The sequence below is a fragment of the Cupressus sempervirens genome, chromosome 9 (genome assembly GCF_028749045.1).
Source record: "Cupressus sempervirens isolate cs-2001-9-10 chromosome 9, ASM2874904v1, whole genome shotgun sequence".
In the NCBI taxonomy this organism is placed as follows: domain Eukaryota; kingdom Viridiplantae; phylum Streptophyta; class Pinopsida; order Cupressales; family Cupressaceae; genus Cupressus; species Cupressus sempervirens.
This window is the reverse complement of record NC_143126.1, coordinates 124,482,116-124,506,383: the sequence shown is the minus strand read 5'-3', so window position 1 is coordinate 124,506,383 and position 24,268 is coordinate 124,482,116. Positions and strand designations below refer to the sequence as shown.

At 36.8% G+C, this 24,268-nt stretch overlaps 1 protein-coding gene across 5 annotated transcripts in view; it reads right to left on the bottom strand.

Moving 5' to 3' along the window:
- LOC149537842 (uncharacterized) overlaps positions 1-24,268 on the bottom strand; it is a 310,563-nt gene that overhangs the window by 65,628 nt on the left and 220,667 nt on the right. For 2 of the 5 annotated variants that reach the window (XM_089799243.1, XM_089799241.1), the window contains exons 8-10: positions 12,238-12,294; positions 4,685-4,846; positions 3,638-3,831 (exon numbers count right to left, since the gene is read on the bottom strand). In XM_089799243.1, the coding sequence (XP_089655369.1) occupies positions 3,638-3,831; positions 4,685-4,846; positions 12,238-12,294 (413 nt within the window). Of the gene's footprint in view, positions 1-3,212; positions 3,273-3,637; positions 3,832-4,684; positions 4,847-12,237; positions 12,295-24,268 lie in introns of all 5 variants that reach the window. The other 3 variants (XR_016355921.1, XM_089799242.1, XM_089799244.1) reach the window with 3 other exon arrangements.

Below are 24,268 nucleotides of genomic sequence, written 5' to 3'. Positions count from 1 at the left end.
ATTATGGTAGTAATTGCATTCCTCAGTTGTAACACACTTTGCAAGTTATCTGTGATTCTGATAGGGTACGGTATTCTATAGTACTTGCATTTTATCATACTCAGGTATGGTGGAAATACCTTCATTTCAATTAGAGCAACATCCTTCCCTTTTAATTGCTTCTTGCTTTTGCTCCACGATGTCTTTGTTTCACGACACACGTGTCCAAATATACCATCATTTTGGTTTGTGCTCATAAACTGCCAAAACTTCATTGATTTACTACTCAATCAATCATTTTCATGGCACCCTTTTCTGTTTCAGACAATCGACATCCTTGTGGTCCATTGGTCTACACATTTTGAACAAGAATCTTGCTTTGTTTTGATTGCTTTGGCAATCCTTGGTTAATCCAATTGTATCTACCTCTTGCTTCCATTATTATTGTTCTTGTATTTAATAAATGACTTATTTCTATATCCACTTCGAAATGTATTGTTATTATTTTACTTTTTAAGTGATCTACTTGTAGTGGATTGCTTTATCTTAAGCAAGGAGTATTGTGAACACCAACTTTTGAAATTTTATGAGAATTCTTTGATTGAGTGGTCCAGGGCTTGACAAATATAACAAAATAATTTCATCAGACAATTTATTTATCTGTCCTCCACAATAGCCTTTGATGAACCAGATTTATTTGTTTCCTTTATTATTTTATTTTTCTGCCTTCAATTCCTTTATGACCTGCATCATACCATTTCATTAGTCTTGTACAGTTCCTAATTCATTCTTGCTGCTAACCTTCGAGCTTCCATCATTCTACTTTTTTCTTGCCATAAGAGGACATTTTATCTCCATTCTTTATATCCCTGGCCTCGTACAATTTTGAATATGAACAGTGTGATACTACTTTCATCTTCTTCTATGGTCAGGGAATGTCATCGTCAATAAATTATCTCTTTTCGAGGCTGTTAGAAGATTCTTTTTTCAAAAGTTAGGAGTTCTTTGAGCCTTTAGTTATAGGCTCTAAAGTTCTCAGGTGTGTCTTCCTTTGTATTATAAATCTCTACTATAATTTCATTATCATCCCATACTAACTTGAATTGCTCTTCAAGAGATTTCTTCATAGTTTCCCAAGTAGTTTTAGAATCTGACCCAATCTTTCTGTACTAATCAATAGTTATGCCTCTTGGGTTTCTTGAAAGGATCAAAGCCAATGTGATCTAACATCCTAACAATTTTCTGTCCAAACTGTCTCAATAGTTTTAAAATGTTTTGTAGGGTACTGAGACCCACTGCCTATGAATTAGTAGCTTCCTCCTTTAAATACTGTAATTTGACGGGAGAGTCACCATGATTCTGTTTGAGTGAAACCGTAATGCTAGAAGCAAACAGGGTTTGGATTTCCTACGGTGCTTCTCTCACACTCTAGCTGCATGGGAATCCTCAATTAGCTTAATGTTTTGCATACTAAGTTGCCTTATGGTTCTTTCTTATTTACCTGTAGGCCAAGACTTTTAGGATAGCATCTTTTAATTACTAGATCTTTCTATCTTTTGATACCTCAGTAATTACTTAAATAAGAATTTGCAATAAGTATTAAAGTTCTATTTCCCATGCTTGTTCATTCATTGGTTATTCCATTGGTTTTTCTATTTGTTCAGGGTGATTGATCCACATTACATCAAGTATCAGTGAGTTTCTTCCTATCCCTGCCCACTCCCCACTTCTATAGTTTCATGTAGTGTAAGTGTTCTCGTTTTCCCAATTGGTGCTCAACCTTTCACTATATTCTTAGGATGGGCAGAGACTTAGAATTTGTACAGTTATACTTTCTTCTGCACTACCTCTCAGCTTCATTCTTCGTTCACTTGTTCAATGATCCTCAAGGATCACCTCACTTCTTGTGATGTTCTATGACCACAAAATTATTTTTGAGTGATTCAACACCTATCTACATTTCTTTCTTCATCCTCTTGCTAGTTTTTATTCTCATAGTGTTTCCTAATTTGTTGCCTCTATATTTCTCAATCCCATTCGACCATAGGTCTTAAATTATTAGGAGATATCTTACAAGTATTGGCATACAATCAAGGAGCGTGTCTACTTACCTTGTTACTCTCACATTATCACAAATGACCTCTTGGCGGATTTGCCTTCATTTGGCTTTGTTTTGAATATGTTCTTTTACCGATATATCCCATGAGTTTACTAGGTCCTATATGAGTTCATCTTCTTTATCATGATTAGTTTCTATAGGTTCTTCAACTAGCTGTCCTATTATATGGTCATTTTAATGTGCTTCTTTGAGAGCAACAGAACCAAATGATTACGTTCTCTGTGAATATACAATTACGAAAGCATAGTAAACTAAAATATACATACATGATCAGTTCACACAACACAGTACAAAAGACAAAAAAAATTGTATATCAGTCAATGTTTCAAAACTCTTATTCAAAAATAGGGAAGCAAATTATTTGTCACTAACACAATCTTATTTCCTGACTACAAGACTAGTATAAAAAACTCGGTGATGGTTTGTTCATGAATGCCAACTATCAAGAACTACCAAAAATTACTCCAATCAACTGACAAGTCCTAACTACACTCACCAATTGAAGATACAATATAAAAAATACGAACTACAACTGATATGTGTTGTAGCTATTTACATTCAACAGATCTACTTCAAAAATTGCCAATTTTGGAGCAAAATTTGGAAAATATTTCCGTGTGTTTTATTGCAAGGTTACCTAAGGTAAATGGTAAATTTTACATATATGTGGTAGTTCATAGACTATAAAATATCCAGATTTTTATGCCATATCTTCAAAATTCAAGGTACCCAAAGTGCTCATATTTTTCAAGAAGGTAACAAATTGCATAGATCGCCCAAAAGCATTGGTTAGTGATAAGGATACTAGGTCTTTGAGTTACTTTTGGGAATAATTGTTTCACTTGCTAAGGAAAAAATATACTTTTGGGTTGCATCTGATCGAAAGTAATGCATCTTCCAATTAAGCTCTAAGTATTCGAGTCTAATTTTGACCTTTAGCTTTTTGAATCAGTCCTACTTTCAAGAAATGCTACTTCAATATTAACCATTTTGTTTTATCTTCAACATTTACAATTTGACAAGTGGCATTGCATTGTCAATTACCAGCAATGTTCTCGATTATATATTCAATTTTGTACATTTGAGTATCAACACAAATCTCACAAGTTTATACCTTGAGTATTATTTTCTTCCTCCGCCAGCACATTCATTTGAGCAAGAACTCATACAGAAACTGGCAACATAAAGCAGTAGTTATCCTTTTTACCAGACATACAAGCTGATAAATTTTCATAAAAGTAGCTTTGGATTATTAGAAGCATTAGCTATTTCACAAGAAAAGACCAAAAACAAGGTCACAGTCTCAGTGATCTCAATACATAAAAAATATATAGAAGTAAGAAATGCAGCTTGTAACTTCTATCAAGACAACATTCTTCCAAAAAAAAAAATTTGTTGACTTTGAGAAACACCAAGCAGAGTATTGGATAAGAATTCATCATAAGATGTATTTGTCTCATCATGTTATGTGGACTTGACAACAATATTCTTGTCTTCCAGATGAATTGAAGTTAGAGGACTTATCAAGTTAAACTGTACTTTTCAATTCTCTGACCCGTTGTTGCAGATGAATAAACAACTTGAGCCCAGTCAAGGACACGAAGCTTCTCCCTGACATCTTTTTCATAGAAGAAAGTTGTTTGACTGTTTTTGTCTGGTATAGTATCCCATTTGTTAACAACTATGATGCAAGCTTTCCCTTCCATTTCTACTCTTTCACCAATCCTGTAGTCCTGCAAAGTTGAGAAATGAGCCATAGTTTCAGTTCCCATCTTAATTACTCAAACAAAATATACTCATATGTTATTTAGAATGTTAAAAACAAACACCTATTTATATAAGGGTGCATTTTTTTATAAGTACAAGGATCTCAGGAACCCTATTTATGCAGTCGCTGAATAATAAAAGATAACGTGGCAGTTTAAAAATCATTCAAAGAACAAATCCACCTCATAGACTTTAAGTACAAGGTATTTTTTTACAGCAATTGATGACCCTATGGGTTGCATCCACCCAGCTTGTAGTTGAAAAATAATAGTGTAACCCACTTCTGGCCAAAAATAAATAAAATAATGGCATCAAATAACTAATATTAAATATTCAGTTTCATATTTTCTGCTACTTTTTGCCATAGAACCTTTATGTTTCAACAAATAAACAGCCTGAAATGGTCAAAAGGCTGGGCGCAGTTTTTTGCTCTATCCTTAAAGTCGCTTCTTAAGAAATCCTCTTAAGAAAAGTTACAAAATAAAAAATATATAGACTATTTTATTTACAGTTCAATCTATTGATGCATTTGATAAAAAAGGTAAGAAATAAAGTGCACTAACATCCATGAGCAACCAAAGTAGCTCATCTGGACTTGACAATACATTCAATTAAAACAAAATAGACAGAAAAGAGCCCTAGAAGCTGATCAAGTGACTAAACGTAAAGCTATATGTTAAAACAACAAAAGCTTAAGAGAGGTAAACCCAAGTAAAATAAACCCTCACCATAGAATATGAATTCAAAAAAAAGGAGATTTAAATGACTATCCTTAAACCTTATTCAGCAATCAACTCAATGATAAAGTCAGAATAATACCTGCTCTGTAACACAAGCCATTGCATCAATAACAAGTGCTACAACATCAGAGCGTCTTATTGCTCGAAATGCTCGATTCACAGACAGTGACTCAGTCTTGCTGCCCCCTGAGGCTACAGCTGCTCTTCGCCTAATTCCAGCTGTATCAATGAGTCGGTACCTCTGAAATTAAATATTTGTAAGTGAAAAATGATAACTGAAAAATATTTATTATTAAATAAAGATATTCTAATCTAGAGCACATGAACAAACATATGAACACCCAAACACAACAATGAGAGACCATTACATGGCAAAATTAAAAAACCAAAAACGGTTTAATAGGAAAATGCAAATTGGTCACAAGAGAGAATTAAAATGTTGGACACAATATATAGAATAAAATGGTTGAAAAATCAGGCCGTGACAGAATAATGCATACTTTCACAAAGATAGTGTTGTGAGATTTACACACCATCGCCCCATTGCAAATGGAGACCACCTCTTTTTTCCTTCCCATTTATAAGTTAAGTTGGTAGAGTAGATTGTGAGTAGTTTAGAGTTTTGCAAGTCTCTTGGAATTGGGAATATTAAGAGCAACTAGGGAAGAGGACCCAATACTTGAACACCTTAACTTCGCACTTATCAAAACCCTACGTAAAAATTTCAAATCGCTCCCAATTTTTCACAGCAGCTTACTTGGTGAGTTGTCTACTTATAACTAAGGTTTCAAGTCCATGTCACCCATTATGATGCCACATCAGCATGTTTTTTGCCAAGTTGTCCAAAACACCCCCCAAAAAAAGTGAGACCAATAATTGTGCATAAAGTGTACCCATAGTTGAACAGCTGATGTGGCATCACATCATTGGTTAATTTTTATAACTAAGGGTACATTTTATTCAATTTTGGGTAGTTAGCATTGTACTAACATCTTTAAAGTCACAAGTATAGGTACAATGTTGTCAAAAAAATTGGACATTAAGTCAATAAGTGTAGGTATTAAGTGAACAACTCCTATCACAACAATTGGAATGCGTTCAAGTATTAGGTCCTCTCCCCTAAGAAGTGGCAAACTTGACTGCAGTAGGGAAGAGAAGTGGCAACAGCCAAGTGTTTGGGCTTTGGTTTAATCAATTGCATACAAGGCATCAATATTAAGAGCAACTAAGAAGTGGCAAATTTGACCAAGTAGGGGAGAGATGCGGCATGTGTTGGGCTTGGGCTTAATCAATTGTATTCAAGACATTGAGGATAAAATCCAACTTTCATGTGGCACCCTGCCACTTCAAGGGTGGAAATCCAACTTTCATGCAGCAACTTGCCACTTGAAGAGGGAAAATCTAACTCTCATGTGGTAGCCTTTGAGACATAAGGCTTTCAGCCCCACCACGCCAAATCAAGTTCTCAAACTTGACCTACCTTATGAGGGATTTAAGTGTAAATGGCTTTCAACATTTGCAAAGTTGATCATCAATGGTTATATTAAATTGTCAAGTCTAAGTTTTTTCGTGCCAAGTGGGAATGAGATGTGATTTTATCTCTATGCTGAAAGTTTGGAATCAAATTGCCACTTGGATGCAAATCTCTAATTTTCCTTTGGCACATATAAGCCTGATTGCTAAGTTATGTTTTTTTCATTAAGGACAACCACCAAACCAGCATAACAATCTAGACAACAATCTGACAAGAGGAAGCCCCCTTCTCTTCTTGTCAATTGCTGGAATGGTAATGGCTCTTTATAGTCATTACTTGGTCTTTTTCAGGATGGAGTGGGGTCCTTAGATATTTTGGTTGTTACTAAGACTCACAACAGCCCTATGCACCCTCTTCCAAGTTATCCTAGCTATTTGTGGCTGTTAGTTTGCAGAGATGAGGTCCAGACTTCTGGTGGGGTCCGTGGGTGGGGGTGTTACTTGCTTGGTTTGTGATGATATTTTCAGTTTCACTTCAATTGTTCACTCTAACGCCTATGCCAGATTTATGTGGGTCCGGATTGGTCAACGGAAATAACAACAGAGAGATTTTTATTACTGTTTGTTATTTTCCTTCGACTTCTCCTGATGCCATTCATGGCCCGAAGAATGGAGATCCTTTTTATGACCTTCAGGAGAGCATTTCACAATTTGAGGCTTTGGGTGATATTATTATTCTTGGAGACTTCAATGCTCGAACCAAGGATCTTCAGATTCCTTTGCATGATCTTGGTCCTGATCTGAACTGCACTTCTGAGTTAGATCCGACTACTATGGGCCTACAACACACCTCGAAGGATTTTTTGGACCAATCTCAAGTTATGGCCGTCACCTCCTCCAACTTTGTGAGTCTTTTGGGTTGTTGATTCTGAGTGGTTTATCCTTCCTTCCTGGATCGCACCTCTTTAACTGTTGGCCGCACTGTGGAGGTGTGAGTGTTGTTGACTATGTCATTTCCTCTCATTCCTTCATTTCTTCCATTTGCAATTTCACCATTTCGCGTCTCCCCTTGGCTGATCATGCTTTTCTTAGCATTTCTATTTGTGTTTCACTCCACTCATCGCACTCCTTCCAATCTTCTCACTGCCTAGTTGATACCATCTCCTTTTCTACTCGCTTCCATTACCTTGAGAGCGATGGTGAGCTTTTTACTTACCACCTTAGGAGACTTCTAACACCTGCTAGCTTTGATGAGTCGCTTGCTATATCTGACATGTTTGATTCAATTGCCTCTGCCATCTGGGATTCTACTCTCCTTTCTATTCCTCATCGTTCCCCTCCCTCTCTCAAAGCTAAGCATCAAAATACTTGTCCTATAAATAAATGGTTTGATACTAATTGCAAAGCTTTCCATCACTGTATTCGCGTTGCCTTTGAGACTCAGTCTCCTGCCTTCACCCATTTGCGCCTTTCGAACGTCCATTTTCTTCGCCACAAGCAACGTTCTTTTGCCTCCTTTCAATGCAGAACCCTTTACTCCACACTTATTCAGAATCCCCAGATCTTTCGGCATACCCTTTTCCCTCGATGCTCCCCCCCATCCTCCACTCTCTGAACTCCCATATCATTACGCTTTACAACATTCCTGGGCAGCCACCTCTCCACTCCACTCCACCCCCTTACTGTCGCTTGTCCACCTACTCCAGTATTATTATGGGCCTTCAGATCTTTGAGATGCAACAAAGCAACTGATAAAGAGGGTTTCCATGCAGAGCTTTTCAAACTTGGTGCTTCGGCTCTTGGATCTTACCTTCATCCACTATTTAATAGAGTGGTTTGCACTAGGTTTCTTGAATCTTGGTCTAGACATGTGGTCTACCCTATTCACAAGTTTGGCCCTGCTTCTGATCCAGGTAACCATAGAACAATTATGATCAGACATACTTTTGACAAACTTTATGCCACTACTCTGAACACCATGTTATCTAGTGAGCTTGATAGAAGAGGCTGTAGAGCTAAACAGCAAGTTGGTTTTCGGGAAAATTATTAGATTATGGATCATGTTTTCACACTACGGGCTATCATTGAGGAGGCTAGACACCGCTCTCAGAAAGTCTATTGTTGTTTTGTGGACTTTCGTAAGACTTTTGATTATGTTCCTAGGTTGGCCCTATTTCAGAGACTTCATGAGATTGAGATCTCAGATATGTTGCAGAGTGCTATTATGAGGCTTTATGAGAGGGTAACTGGTAGGCTCAGGACTCCAAAGGACTTTTTGGTTCCAATTGAGAGCACCATTGGGGTGAAGCAGGGCTGTCCTCTTTCTCCTACTCTGTTTGGTTTGTATATTAATGAGTTGGAGGATTTCCTTGTGAACTCCTCTCAACCAAGCGACGGGTGCTAATTGCATCAGGTTTTGATCTCCATTCTCTTTTTTGCTGATGATGTGGTTCTCTTGGCCTCTTCTCCCGACAACTTGCAAAGACCCCTAGATGGTTTGGCTTCTTTTTGTGATCATCAACAACTTGTGGTCAATTTGTCTAAGACTCGGGTTATGGTCTTTAATTGTCTAAAGACCTCTCATCTTCATTTCTTCTTTCAGAGTCAAGAGGTTGAGATTACTTCCTCTTATATGTACCTCGGTGTGAAGTTCTTGGGGCCGCGCTTTAGCTTGAGGCCAGCTATTCAGTCCAAAGTTAGTAAGGGCATGGGTTCCCTGGCTTTGCTAGAAAGACAGTGCTTCAGGCATCATTTCCAAGATATTTCGTCCAAGTTGTCCCTCTTGGACTCCTTGGTTCGTCCGATAGTTGTCTATGGTTTGGTGGTTTGGGGGCCTTCTCTTATTGCTTCTAATTGGGCTTCTATAGAGAGGGTTCAGATGTTGATGTTACAGCGTATCATAAGATGTCATAGACTCATCCCTCGCAACATTGTCTCACCTGAGTTTGGAGCTCATCCTCTCAAACTTGTCAACATTTCTGACTTAATTTGGTTTCTTCATCGGCTTTGTGGTTTTATGGAGTTGGGTGTTGACCAGCACAGATACTCTCATCTAGCATATTGTTCTTCTGTTGAGATTTTGAGATCTGACACCTCTACTAGGTCTCGTTGTTGGTATGCCTAGGCCACCTCTTTGTTGAGTTCAATTGGTATTGAGATAGATTGTCTTCCTCCTTACCAGTTTTCACTTGATGCTCCTACTTATCTTCTCCCCTCACTTCAGGAGTTGAACAAGCATGTCAGACAAGATATTTACAGACCGTACATTACCACTACCTAGAGTAATCCCCCAAGAGGTCTACAACTTAGGATGGCCTTCTATGCTAAGCATTTTCTTGAGATCCAGGATGGTATTATTGTTTTCTCTGCTTATCTCTACCAGCGTTGGAATCATGCCTTACAATTTTCTTTAGGCTCATTCAAAGTTTATTCTCACCGCCTCAAGGCTCGAACCGACCACCATATGGATCGAGTTGATTAGATATGTCAATTGTGTACTTTGGTAGAGGTTGAGACTGAGATCCACTTCATATTTTGATTTCCTCTTTACCATGAGATCAGAGGGAGATTTTACTGCCTTTTCAGAGATTGTTCTTCTCTTTCGATGTTCTTCAGCTATATTGATCAGTGGTGTCTTGCACTTTATCTTCAGGAGGCCACCCATCTTCGAGAGATTACCCTACAATCTTTTATACCTCAGGGGTGTACTTCAGACCAGCTGACAACTGCCTTTTTCTCTCCCTTGTCTCCTCCACAGGGTTTGAAAAGGCCTTCCAGTACTTCTCATTCCAGATCGGTCAAACATTGCACTAGTCTCTCCAAGCAACAATAGTCCTACAACGATCCTACATGGCATTCTAAGACTATGGATCATTCACGAGTTTACCCCTCTATTACTGATTTCTTTGTGGCAAGGAAGGACCCTTAATCCTTACCTTGTCTTCTTTCTTGTTTTGTTTCTTGCTTTTTTTCTTCTCAATCACCGTTTGGTGCTTCTGCTTTGGTCGGCTCTTCTGTTTGTATGCTCAGTCCCATAAACCGTGTTGGTTTTTCGTGGACATTAATATTATTATCTTATCTTATCTTATCTTAAGGTCTGAAAGTTCTTTGCCACATGTAAGGTGGAATTCTGACATTCATGTGGCAAGCCTTGAAGCATCTTGCAAATTGACTAAGTTGAGTCACCACAAGAAAGAGGTGAAAATTAAGTAGTCATTTACCTCTTTGGAAATGATTTTGAATGATGCATGAAGCTTAGAATTTTGAGTTTGTGTAATATCCATCAACAAGTGATAGCTTAATTTAACATCAATTTCTTTCACAATTAAATAGTTTGGCATTTCGACAAACATTTGGCATGTAACTTTTATACTGCTTTGATCTATATTGAGATCTTTTGGGCTTTTCAAATAGATTTTAAATATATGCAAAGAAATAATAATATCCCACTTTTAAAGTCCTTGCAAACACTATGCCAAGAATTAGGATTACAATACTTGAGCAAATACCAAACTGTTATTATAGCCACAACTACAATACTGAAATATCAATAAGCTAAGAAATGGAGCATTTCCACAACTAACATTGCCAATACTCATAACATCTATTGAACATTAAGCAATTACTTACAAATGGAACCTGTTTAAAATCCACATGTGCAGTGCTAAGTATGCAAGAAAGTGCCATGTGCAACTCCAGATTTCCACTTGACTCACAACTGACCCTGATGCTGCCCTCTAGCATCCACGTATGGCAGAATTCATATGTGTGCTGCCTTCCAATCTGGTCGCAGCTCCCAGTAAGACCAGCATTGGCTCTCAATCATGCAATGTGACCTCCAAAGACTAATCATAGGTCCTTTAATTCTCAATGCAGGCCACTTAAACTTGATTGCAGGTCCACTAAATCTGTTTGCAGCCCTTATAGCTCATGAACCACAGCCTTGGGTGTGATAGCAGGCCCAACATCTGCCATTTCTTGGCTTCCAGATTGCCCAGATTGAAAAAATCATCAATTTGTTGGAAAGGATCCCACGCTACAGAAGACACTTGATGCCAATGACGAAGATATAAAAACACTGCAATACAATATAATCTGCATCTTGAGTTAATTTCTGGGGAAGATTGTGTGAGAGTTTTTTCATCAACGTTTCGGATCATACTGTATGATCCATCATCAGGATGCCACTGAGTCACTGAGAGCAAAAAATGGAGTGCAGATCTAGGAGAGGGGATAAAAAGAGGATGGAGAGGAGGGAAGGGGCACGGAGACCGAGGAGGCACGGAGGACGGAGAGGGAGAGAAGTCAAAAGAAGGAAATGCAAGGAAGAAAGGAGGAGAAATGAAAATGATAAGGAAACAAGAATAAAATAAAAATATAAAAACGAGAATAAGTGTATATATATATATATATAAATATATAAAATCAAAAATTCCAAAACAGAAAACAAGGACAAACAATCAATAAATTAAAGTAATAAATAACAAAAAATAAATAAAAACCTAAGCCAGTAACCATGCAAAAACCAAGAAACAAAAAATTACATAACTATCAAAGGGGATAAATGAACATCTATACGAATATATATATCTATGAGAATATATGTATAACTATATATAAATATATGTATAATCTGCATCTCCAGCAAAACCTAACCTCTTCCTAGTTACAGGAATCACAGAATCTGAAGACTCAACAATTCCCAGAAAATGCAAATATAAAATTCCAGAATTCCCTTTCACAAATCTCTTCTCAGCTACAGCCAATACAGTATGAGAAAATATCCCACAAACAACCTTCTTTCACTCACAGTAGCAAACCGAAGAAGACAATAATGACTCTCAGATTTTTTTAACCCACAATACCTCAGCTAAAGATTAAAAATTTAAATGTAGAACCAGCGCCAAACCCTTATACTTCAACAAGGGCACAAAAGAAATCATCAACCTCAGAAAAACTCACCAAACACAAAAGAAAAATAGATAATCGGCTGCCTTTCTCAACAAATGGGCTCATATTTATAATCTCCAAATGGCACAAGTTTCCCAAACACAACTCCACTTAAGAAGCTTCCTCAACACATCATCAATTTATAACATTTAAATATAATAAAGTGCCTTATTATAATGTGAACTTAATAATTAATTAATAAATATGAACCTTTGCAATAAATAGCTCCATCCACTGCAAGCGATGACCAACTACCAGTGCCACCATCTGCATTACCAAAAATGGCAACTATCAGAATTGGCCTTACTAAAAATAGTAAATCCACCAGTGAGACCCTTAAATCACACTATCAATTCACTAGGGTCACTCTGATGAACTGACTCAATCAACTATAGGAGCTCGCCAAAAATGGGGACATTATAGTTTGCCTTGCCACATGAAGGCTGGAAATCCAACCTTCAAGAGGCAAACATTGACACATCAAGAGGTGGAATTCACCGTTTCATATCTCGAGCATTGACACATAATGCAGTGGGATCCAATTTGAGATGTGGCAATTGCCACATCCAACCCCAAAAACTAACCTCAAGGAGATCACTTGGAAGCTCAACGAACATGGCCAGCAGATCATCATTAAATGAGGATTGACCTTATTGGGGAAAAAATTGATGAAGTGAAAATGTTGGATTTTCAAATGAAAACATTGAATTTTGAAAGCAAACCATTTATTTTGACAGTTGGATGAAAATTAAATATTGCTATTAAAAAAAATATTTGATCTTGACGAGAACTATTAAAGGCAAGTGAACGGATAAATGAATGGATTTAATTAAATTGGAGGCCGTGAATTTAACCCAAGGGAAATCATTAATACTTGATAGCAATTACTAAGAGCATATTTGAAAAAGAAATTTATTGAAATCACCCAATTATCAATGAGGATGCCTTTGATTTAATTCAAATAAGCCGTGACTTAAAACTGACATGATTTTAGAGGGGTTTGAATGCAAAGAAAGAGCCACACATTTAGTGTGATAATGGCATAAAAAATATAAAAAGGTGCAATTTTAAATAAGAGGAAGAGCTACAATTTTTATTAATGAATTGGTACTGTTTTGTTTGAATTATTTAGTTTTAATTTATTTGTTTTACTCTCAGAGAAAAGTGGGCCTCGGAGAAAAGACATACCCTTTAGATCTGATTGACATACAAAAGGGGAACCAAATCTTTCCATTGTCACGTCAAACCAATTACAAGGTGTTATTGAACATATTTGACTCGAGATGCCCAAAGAGAAGAACAAATAGCACTAACAGTTGGATAAGTAACCATTGGATTGGCAACTCTCCTCTTAATTTTAGAGGTACAACTCCCTCTTAACATGATATATAATAAACAAAATGTTGGGTTTTCTTTTAAGTAGAATGCAAAAAAGGGTAATCTTAAGTTTAATTGTAACTATGGAACTTCAATACAGAAAAATCAGCTTAATGAAGTGAATACAAAGAATTAAGGAAAAACTTTACTATCCATACCCACGAACAACATTTAAACCAAATAAACAGAGAATGTTTTCCTTCCAGTATGATTCATTTGCAAACACACAGTTCTGAAATGAATTCATCCACAACTTATTATAATAAAATGGCAATTAACAAATAATTGCAAAGGCTCCAAGTCCAATTGCCACTTAGAAGAAAAATATTAACATTACACAGATTATGAATATTATCTTCATTTCTTTAATGCCTATATATACGTTCAAAGACTTACATTCTCTGTACTTTAGGACTTTCCCAAAAAGAAAAGATTTGATCATTTTCAGCATTTATTTCTTCAATAGTAGGTATTTTTCCAAGTATTTCTCAAAGTTGGGCTTGGCCTCAAATCATTCTCTTGAGATACTTAAACACACAGTGTCCCCAGTCTTCTTTTCCTGGGGAGGCACCATTCAGTATTCAAACTAAGAGGGCACTAGTCCTTTCAGTTCCCAGCAAAGCCGTAAAAAATCTGTTACTGAATAGATTTGCCCTTTGAAAATAACAAATGACTCAATACCCAAAAAGAAGAACGAATAGCACTAATAGTTGGAGAGGTAGCCATTGGAAAGTTCTCCCTCTTAATGAGATATGCAATTAATTAAATACAGGATTTGCTTTTAACCAAAAAGCAGAAAAGGAGAAACTAAAGTTTAATCATGATTACAGAACTTCAATGTGGAAAATCAGCTTAAAGAACTGAATACAGAGAATTAAGGCAAAACTTTACTATTTGTACCCACGAACAAAATTTAAACCAAATGAACAGAGATTTGTTTCCTTCTGTTATGATTCATTTGCAAACACAGCTTTGAAATGAATTCATACCCACAACTTATTATAATAAATTGGACATTAACAAATAATTAGACAGGTTCTAAATCAATTTGCCACTTAGATTGAAAATATTAATGCTACACAGATTATGAATATTATCTTCGTTTCTTTAATGCCCATATATAAGCTCAAGGACTTGCATTCTCTATACAATAAGATTGTTCCCAGAAGAAACACCCCCTAGCTTTAAAGAAAAGACTCCTATATATACCAATTTTATTCCAAGATAACCTTTTTATCTTCCTTACAGCGACCGTTACAAAATGGGGCAGACAGAACAGACTTTTTGAATCATTATCAAGATCTACCAAAAGATTATATATATATTTAGGGATTAAAATATCAGCACTTTGTCACCCGAATCATACCAAGCAAGTCTTGCATGCCATTGAGGAGATGATTTGGTATAGATTCTTCCTCATGCTCTCTGAGCATATCATAAAGTTTTGCTGTCTCTCTCTCTCCTTCCAAACTGAAAAAGTCACTTTCATAACCAACATAGCTCTTCTTGAATTTCAATGAGGCTGGAGATGATTTCAAACTGTTCAATTGCTTCTTTTGTTTAGACTGACTAAAAAACAGGTTGAGGACCTTTGTTCTAGAAAAATTTAAAATCTGCATTTGCAAGAAGTCCCATTTCTAAAAAGCAAACCAGAAATCAGCAATCGGGTGCATGAAATGCCTTCACCAGCAAGCTGATGAAACTAATTTGGCAGTCCTTAATTATAGCATGTTCTGCATGTATAAGTGTGATAACATGGAAAATAAACTCGGTGGTGTTGGGAATTAAATGACCTGTACCATCTTTACTTTAGGTAATGAAAAATTTATGCCAACTTCGACCATATTTCCAACTCAAGGTCACGTCACAGATTTGGATAGAAGATTCAAATTTGATTGTGTCATTTTCCCAGTAATCAAGAATCAACAGGCTTGGATAAGCCCACTGTCATATAGTCACCGCTTCTCACAAGATTTGAACTTGAGATTGAGGTTGTGTGGTTTTGAAAATGGGTGACATGGCGACAAGGAAGCCAGACCAGGTGGAATAAAAAGATGAGAAGATGGCTTGCTCGCTTGAGAACTTTTGATGAAGGCCGACTGTCTGACATTATATGTTTCGGAGGAATTTTGAAGCACCTTTACTTAAGGACATCACAGGAATGACTTAGGTTCTAAACAAATCATACAGGTGTTTATTCAAAGTCTAAAATTTGACCATATATAAAATTAGGGTAACACAAGGCAGTTCGAACTAGGAGCAGAGCAGATCAGTCATTAACCACTATTGAATTTCCAAGTCTTGGGGAGACATTTGCATTCCAAGCCTTAGCCACATTAAGTGTGGGTTATGCAAGTCATTGATGCTGTAAACTTCAAATCTGGGTAATCATAGAGAATCAGACCTTCCAACTTGCAGACCTGGGAATTTGGCTCCAAGTTTTGACATCATAGAAGGTTGGAGCTGAAAAAAGATATTGAGTAATCATCAAATCAAACAAATTTGGACTACTGTTACTTCAATTTCAAGAAAATCAGAGACCTAGTACTGTGAATTGCAAATCTCGACGTAAAATCTGAGCTAAGAAGTCAAATCATATCGAAATTGGGCATTGAAAGCACCCAGAGTTCTGTCATCGGCATGTAAAGTATGTGGCTAAAATTTGGCAAAGCATGTTTCATTTTAAAGAGTTCAAACTTAATCGGATGAAAATAAGGTATTGAATTCATATGGTTTATCATTAGATTTTTATTTGCATTTTAGGATGGCATGGAAAAGTTTTAAGGTGAAATACTGAAAGATTGTCCATAAGTAACCTTGGTTTTAAATTTTATTTCTTGTTATCCGATTTTCAATCTTTGAAAGAAAACTGTTTCAAATTCATTACCTAATGGATGATGATACATGTAGGTTGAAGATGCTTAGAGAACAAAGGGCTGTGGTGAGATTAAGTTCTCTTAAAATAGAGATCAACCAATTGCAAGTCATTCATCAAGGATAAGTGAGATGATGTTTGAGATCAAGGATCAGAATGAAGGTGCAAACCAAAGTTCAAATGCAAAAGTAGATGAAGGCATCAAGACTTCATGGACCAACAAGCTACAAGTTGTTCAAATATAAGGTATTCCAAGACAAAAGGCAAGTCAGAGTGTCATGACCAAGTCTACAAGTCAAATGAAGAAAAATTTTCAAGCTTGAATAACTTTGGAAATCCAAGTTCAATCGGATAGTCCAACTAAATGCCACACTTCAACCACTTCTAGTGTCAGATCAAAGTTACGACATCAAAAAGAAATCAAGATTTTCAACAAGAAAATTCAACTAAGGGCATGTTGTCTGGCAAAACGGGTAGTTTGACAATTACCAATGCGACGACGGTTTTGTAATTTCATTGGCACCGTTTTGGACATTATAAATATTGTGGACACTTATGTATTTGGGCATCATTATAATTGTTCGAAATATCATTGTTATGTACCTAAAAGAAACGTTTAGGGTATCTCTTTCTCCTTTTCTCTTTTGTCTCCCACGGAAAATATTCTCCAACAACAATGATTCCCACGTGAATTGCCTTTGCTGTCCTCTACTTGTTTGCGAATATTCTTTCTTCCCGCAGATGATGTGCCTACAATATATTCCTCTCTATAACTTCTTTCTTTTCCTTCAACACTTAATCTTCTTTTGGCTTCCTTATTGGCATCACTACTTATTACCACGGACTGCCCTTCTCCACAGTGAATGCTCTATACTTGCAACTCTATACTTGGTGACTATCTCTTTTCCCTCTTCTCTTCTCTACCTTCTCCGCGGCTGCGATTCCCCTCTACAACCTTGGTTTGTTACTCGGCGTGGTTTCTTTTATCCTACGGCTGACTATTCTATTTTAACCTGCAACTACCAATTTCTAATGTTTAATTTTGTCTGAGGGAGTTTTTTTTTTAAATTGCCCACGAGAGTTTAACATGTTGCCCATGGGACCCTCACTGCGGGACACAGATGTCCGTGGCCACGTGTCCACAGGACACTCTATGTTTCGCAGGACAAGTGTCCACAGGACACCCCGCGTCTGCGGAACCAAGACACATTTTTTTTAGAGAAACCCTAACCATTTCTTTTAGGTACATAACAATGATATTCCGAACAATGATAATGATGCCCAAATACATAAGTGTCCACAATATTTATAATGTCTGAAACAGTGCCAATGAAACGACACAATCGTCGCCGCATCGATAACTGTCTACCTACCCATTTTGTAGGACAACAGGCAATGCGAAAATTTCAACCTAAAGGATTTCAAAAAATAGGATAGAATGCATGAAGATGAAACAATTTGAGAATACGAACCATCAAAATTAAAGGTTTGAGAAATGTTGGGTATCAAAAGATATTATTTCGTCTCCAAGACATATTTATTAAGTCTATTAGATAAGCATGTTTAGGTGCCACCCACTCATCTCTAGCCTATCATAAAATTCAAGTTGCGCATGTCAAAGATCAACCAATCAAATTAAGTCAAGCTAAGTCACAAGGTTCAAGTTCGAGTTTGACAACTATAAAGTTCAAGTGGAAACAAAATCCGACATTAAGTTCACCTTATATACATTTTAAAGAAATAAATAGAATTTTTAGTACAATAGAATTTAGCACCATTTTTTCTCACATATTTCCATACTTCAGATTTTTTATTTTTTTTATTTTAAATCATTCAATATTTATCTATGTTATCGGTTTGGGTTCAATTCCAAGTTCGAAGTTCGAGAACCGATTCACATGTTCTTAAAAATATTGGAAAGGGGTTTGGGTTCATTAGTAGAAAACATATAAAAATTATAAAAAATATATGTATATATACATATTTATGAAGTATAAGTTAAAATTAGAATGTAGCATAGTAGCATAAACACATGTAAATAACAAAAACACCATAAACTTGTAATCATAGTGATCTTACCATCATACAGTCATAGTGCTCATACCATCATATAGTTCAACATCAAAGATTGAAACCATTAAAAATAAATTGTAGCATCAAGTTCAAGTATCATTGTTTCATATTCATTGTTCAACTAATGGAATAAAAATCTATTAATATTCTAAATTCTTCAATCTTTATCTTCTTCATATTCATCTTCTTCTCCTTCTTTATTTTCTTCTTCTCTGGCATTAGTTGACTCAGCAATAGAGCTAAGGTCAATGGGATCAGCAGCAGCAACAATGTTGTTGGCATCAAATTCTTCAAAAACTGACAATGAGAGCCCATAAAATATGACAAAGAGAGGCCACCAAAAGCATTTTGTAACAACCTTTTAGGGTTGTGGATGCCAACAACTTAATAAATTTTGCGAAAAAAACACTTTTTTGTCACCTGCGGGGCCCAGAAAGCATGTGGTTCGAACTTGGTTCAATTTTTTTTTGGCTTGGTTCACCCAAGTTTTTAACTTGGTTCGAACCAAATTGAACTAGCAAGCAATAATTGGAACCCTGGCAAAACCAAGTTCGAATCAAACCTGAACTTCGAACTGGTTCGAACTTTTGCAGGTCCAGCGGGGAGGTACCTATGCAACTTAGCTTATAACCCATAGTTAACAAGCAAGTATTTATATTTAAAGCTCTCAGATTTGTCTACTCTATATAAATTGTCGTGTTACCAGTAAGATAAGGATTTCTTTTTAGAGGTCGCATTTCATTTGTTTGTGATACATAAACTTTTGCAAATTTCCATAAAGAAAATAATTATAACACTACTAGTTCTTGATACACTTATCTTTGTTGTCTTCCCAAGGAAACTAAGTTATACATTTTAGTGCAGGTGCATGTAATGATATTTTGACACTCAATAGCTTGCTTGCTGATTTTTGAATCATAGTTTAGCATATGAATTCATACATTTCCTATCAACTGAATCAAGGTATGCTCAGTTTCACGTTTTTTGTGAATTTTATGTTTTATTTTTTGTGTTAAGGCAAATCCAAATCAATATTAATGACTAGATCAATATATCATTACTTAGTGCTTAAGATACCCTGTGGTTAAGGAACCCAGATGCAAGCAGCAGAAAATCCATGAAAAAATTGAAATAACTAAGGTGCACAAGACATCACATGAGCTTAATTTGACTCTTTTAACAAGTGAATTCTCGCTTTTGCTTTCTTTATAATGATTTGCCAGATTGGGTCGGGGTTCAAAGTCCTGGAAGTCAATAGAACAGTTTTTTTTTTACTAGAATTGGGTACAGGTTTGTGTTTTGTATATTTGTAATTGTCACCCACCCACAAAATCTTTGTTAAAATGTGAAAAAGAAAATTTACAAAATTGTTAATTCGTTGATCTGTCAAATGTCAATACAAAATGAAAATTACAATAAAAAATGTTCATTTTGCTCTTCATTGAGAGCATGGAAGTCAATGTTGGGTGTCAAGATATCAATGAGTGTTGATGCACAAATTCAATAATGAATGTTACAATATGGAGAATGCCAGTAAGGTCTTAAAAAGAGATTAATTGATGATAAACTATGATTAACTTTAAGTTTAATCGTAGTTAAAGTCAAAGGGCATATGAAGGGTTACGACTATTCGAGAAAAGGGTATGTAACAAATCCAAAAAGTTGAAGGAAGCTTCATCATTAAATACATTTTAGTACTAATTATTACTCCACATGGGCTCTGAACTATGATCCAGCAATCTAAGGATGAAGCTCTCAAGGAAACTAGAGAACAAGAACCTCCTAATTTCCACAGCTGAGTTAGTAGATAATTATTAATCCTCTGTATTGATGAAAGAGATGATAGCAATTATTAATCAACACTTTTTATTGCTAATTATCCCCTAATTGGCAAGGCTTTTTATTTGGCACAATTCTTTTAAATAGAGGTGTAAACGCAGAGAGGAAAGAACTAGATAACTAGATATAACTGTGTACAATATATATTTCATTGATTATTTTTACATTAAAAAGCAATGGCTTTTTATAGCCTTATAGAAACTTCCTATGGGAATAACATCCCACGTATTAACATTCAACTAACATATTATTTATTAATCAAAACTACTATAATAAACATAAATTAATGCAATAATCCAACATGAGGATGAATTTGTCTTTTTCTATATCATTTACAATGGTGAGAATATTCTTGTTTGTTGATATTGTTCCTTTGCCAACCCTTTTTTACTAGGTTGTCAATTTAGGGACGACTATGAGTATGGGATATAGAATCAAGTACAATAGCAAGGTAATTTTTTCCATTGGACAATGACATGCACACCATGTCGGGAAACATAAGAACAATAACAAAGGTCAAGGGATTGAGGAGTGACGATATGATTGGTAGACTTAGTGAGCCACTCATGTCCAAAATATTTCTAGTCCTAAGATGGAGGTTGTAATGAACAAAGACAAGATTATTCAACCTCTCCAAAGACAATCCATTATGCCTCTTCGAGTGGATGGGCTCGAACATGAACCAACTATGCTCACATCTAGAAGCATTGCATGGCTGTCTCAAAATACAAATGGCAAGTTTTTGAAGGTTTGGGGTTGTAGGGCCAAACATTTCCCACCATTTATCTGAAATAAGGAAAAGAAAAAAAACCAATCTCATTTCCAACTTTAAAGATGGATTGAAAATGAAAATGCATAAACCATGGACTTAAGAATCTTAACATATATTTCTACCTGGCTGCAATGTTGTCCGAGCATCTCTGCACATCTTGCTTGTGAAAATCACCCCTAGTTCATTATTATATGCATTTCTTGCATTGTAGATGTGCCTTCACTAGACATCTTTTGCAGCATTGTATATAGGCCACAAAGAACCTCCTCATTCACTTAGAAGTAATCAAGGAAACAAAATCACAAATTGAGCAAATAACTTGCTGCATGGATGGGCTTGTGAAGCTGGTTTTTCCTACGGTGACTGAGGACTTCTTCATAGTGGACCTGGCTAACATGGAAGTTATTCTTGGCATACAATGGATGGAGACCCTTGATGAATACACTTAGAGTTTCAAACAGATGGACTTTACTTTTGTTGTTGACAGAAAGAAGGTTGTCCTCCGAGGAATGGCAAATGAAAGTCCGAAGGAAGTGTCTACACATCGGATGGAGGCAATTTTTTGGCATGATGACGTTGCATGGGTTGCACATTGTTTTATCTCAGTGGAACCTATAAAGGGACGTTGAACACCTCCATAGGATGATGAACTTCAGGATGTTTTAAATAGACATGATAAAGTTTTCATGGATATTCCTCCTGGCATACCACCTAATGGGGGGTTTGAACACACTATCAAGTTGGAATAAGGAGCAAAGCCAGTCATAACCACACTGTACCACCACCCCAAGAAATTCAAAGATGAGATCGAAAGGACGATTCAAAAATTGCTAGAGAAAGGATGGATTCATCCTAGTTCTAGCCCATTCGCATCATCTATGGTATTGGTCAAAAGGACGAAACGATGTGCATGTGTGTGGACCACCACACATTGAACAAAAAAACAATAAAGAATAGATATCCCATTCTAAGGATAGATGAGTTGCTGGATGAATTGCATGGCACGGTCTATTTTTCAAAAATAGATCTCCATTCCAGGTACCATCAGATCCGCATGAGGGAAGAAGATGTGGAGAAGATGACTTTCCGTTGTCACTACGCACATTATGAGTTTCTGGTCATGTTGTTTGGATTGACCAATGCACCTGCTACATTTCAATCATGCATGAACCCCATCTTCAACAAATAATTGTGTAAGTATTTATTGGTATTCTTTGATGATCTTCTTATTTATAGCAAGACATGGGAGGAGCATCTGAATGAAGTTCTAAGTATCATGGAGGAACAGTCCCGATTTGCCAAGCAGTCCAAATGTGAATTTGGTATGACAAAAATATTGTACTTGGGACATGTTGTCAGTAAATACGAAGTTCAAGTGCATCGGGAGAAGATTCAGGCTATCCTTGACTGGCCTCCTCCAAAATCACTCATGGATTTGCGAGGATTTTTCGGACTGTGCAGTTACTACAGGAGGTTCGTTAAAGGATTCTCTCAGCTCGGCGCACCCTTAACGGATCTCACAAAGAAAGGGTATGTCCAGTGGAATGAGAAGGCACAACTCACCCTTGATAAGCTGAAGGAGGCAATGAGCACTTGTCCCGTACTTGCACTACCTGATTTCACTCGACTGTTCATTTTGGAGTGTGACGCATCCGACAAAGGCATTGGAGCGGTACTAATGCAAGATAAACACCCCATTGCTTATGAGAGCAAGAAGCTTACGCCAACAGAACACCTATATTCCATCTACAACAAAGAAATGTTGGCCATCATTCATGGATTAGTCAAGTTTTGGCAATATCTGGTGGGCGCCAGGTTTGTCATCCGTACGGATCACAAAAGTCTAAGATATTTTCTAGAGCAAAGGGACTTGAACGAACGGCAACAAAAATGGGTAAGCAAGGTTCAAGCTTTTCATTTTGACATTGAATATGTGAAAGGGAAAACAATGTGGTTGCAGATGCCTTATCCTGAAAACCCACCATCTACTCACTAGACCAGATTTTCGTTGACTAGAAAGCACATCTATTAGTGGAATATTTCAAAAATACATTTTCTTGTGAAATAATGGATGGCCACACCCACGATGATCAGTACAAAGTGGTGGATGACATCATCTACTATAAAAACTGGATATATTTGGTATCAAAATCCAAACTAAAGTAGCAAATCTTAAAAGAAGTACACGGGTCACCCCTAGCTGGACACCCAGATTTCCTCAAAACTTATAGAAGTCTTTGGGGGAGGTTTTCATGGAAAGGACTTAAAGAGGATGTGTTGCAATATCTAAGAGAGTGTACAATCTGCCAGTAGAACAAGTCTGAACATACTCTACCTACTAGGTTGCTGCTGCTACAACCTTTGCCAATTCTCGAACGTAAATGGGAAAGTATATTGATGGATTTCATAACAGGGCTTCCCAAGGTCAACGGAAAGGATTGTATTTTTGTGGTGGTTGATAGATTGACAAAATATGCCCATTTCTTCGCCATCCCCTCCAACCTTCAGGCTGCACAAGTTGTCAATCTGTTCTTTAGAGAAGTCTTTCATCTGCATGGGTTACCCCGAAACATCATCAGTGATTGGGATGGACGATTCATCAGTATCTTATGGATAGAACTATTTTGAATCGCAAGGACAGAACTATCGCCAAGTACAAGTTACCACCCGCAGACAAACAAACAAACAGAGATTGTGAACAAATGGCTTGAAGGCTACCTTCAGAACTACGTTTTGGCACAACGAGTGTGGGTAAAATGGATCCATCTAGGAGAATATTGCTACAATTCCATGTACCACATGTCCATCAGAATGGCACCCTTCAAAGCTTTGTATGGGTACGAACCCCTTTCCTTCATCGACACAGTGTTGGGCAATAGTCGCGCACCAAGGGCAAGGGACTGGCTTCAGGAGGGACAAGACATTCTGAGATGCTTGAAGGAAAATCTACAGAGGGCACAAAATCAACAGAAGATGTACGCCGACAAACACAGCATAGGGAGAAGTTTCGAAGTGGGGGATTTGGTCTATCTCCGGCTCCAACCATATCGACAATCCTCACTGAAGAAAAAGGGAAAGGAGAAACTAAAACCTTGATTCTATGGCCCCTATCATGTAACTCGCCGCATTAGTGAAGCTGCCTATGAGCTGGAACTTCCGAAGGGTAGCCATATTCATAATGTCTTCCATGTCTCTTATCTAAAGAAAGTCGTAGGGCAAAACATCACAGTTACTACTGACCTTCCGCCACTCAATGAAGAAGGAAAGCTCATTTTGGAACCCGCTGAGATCCTCGAAGTACGTGA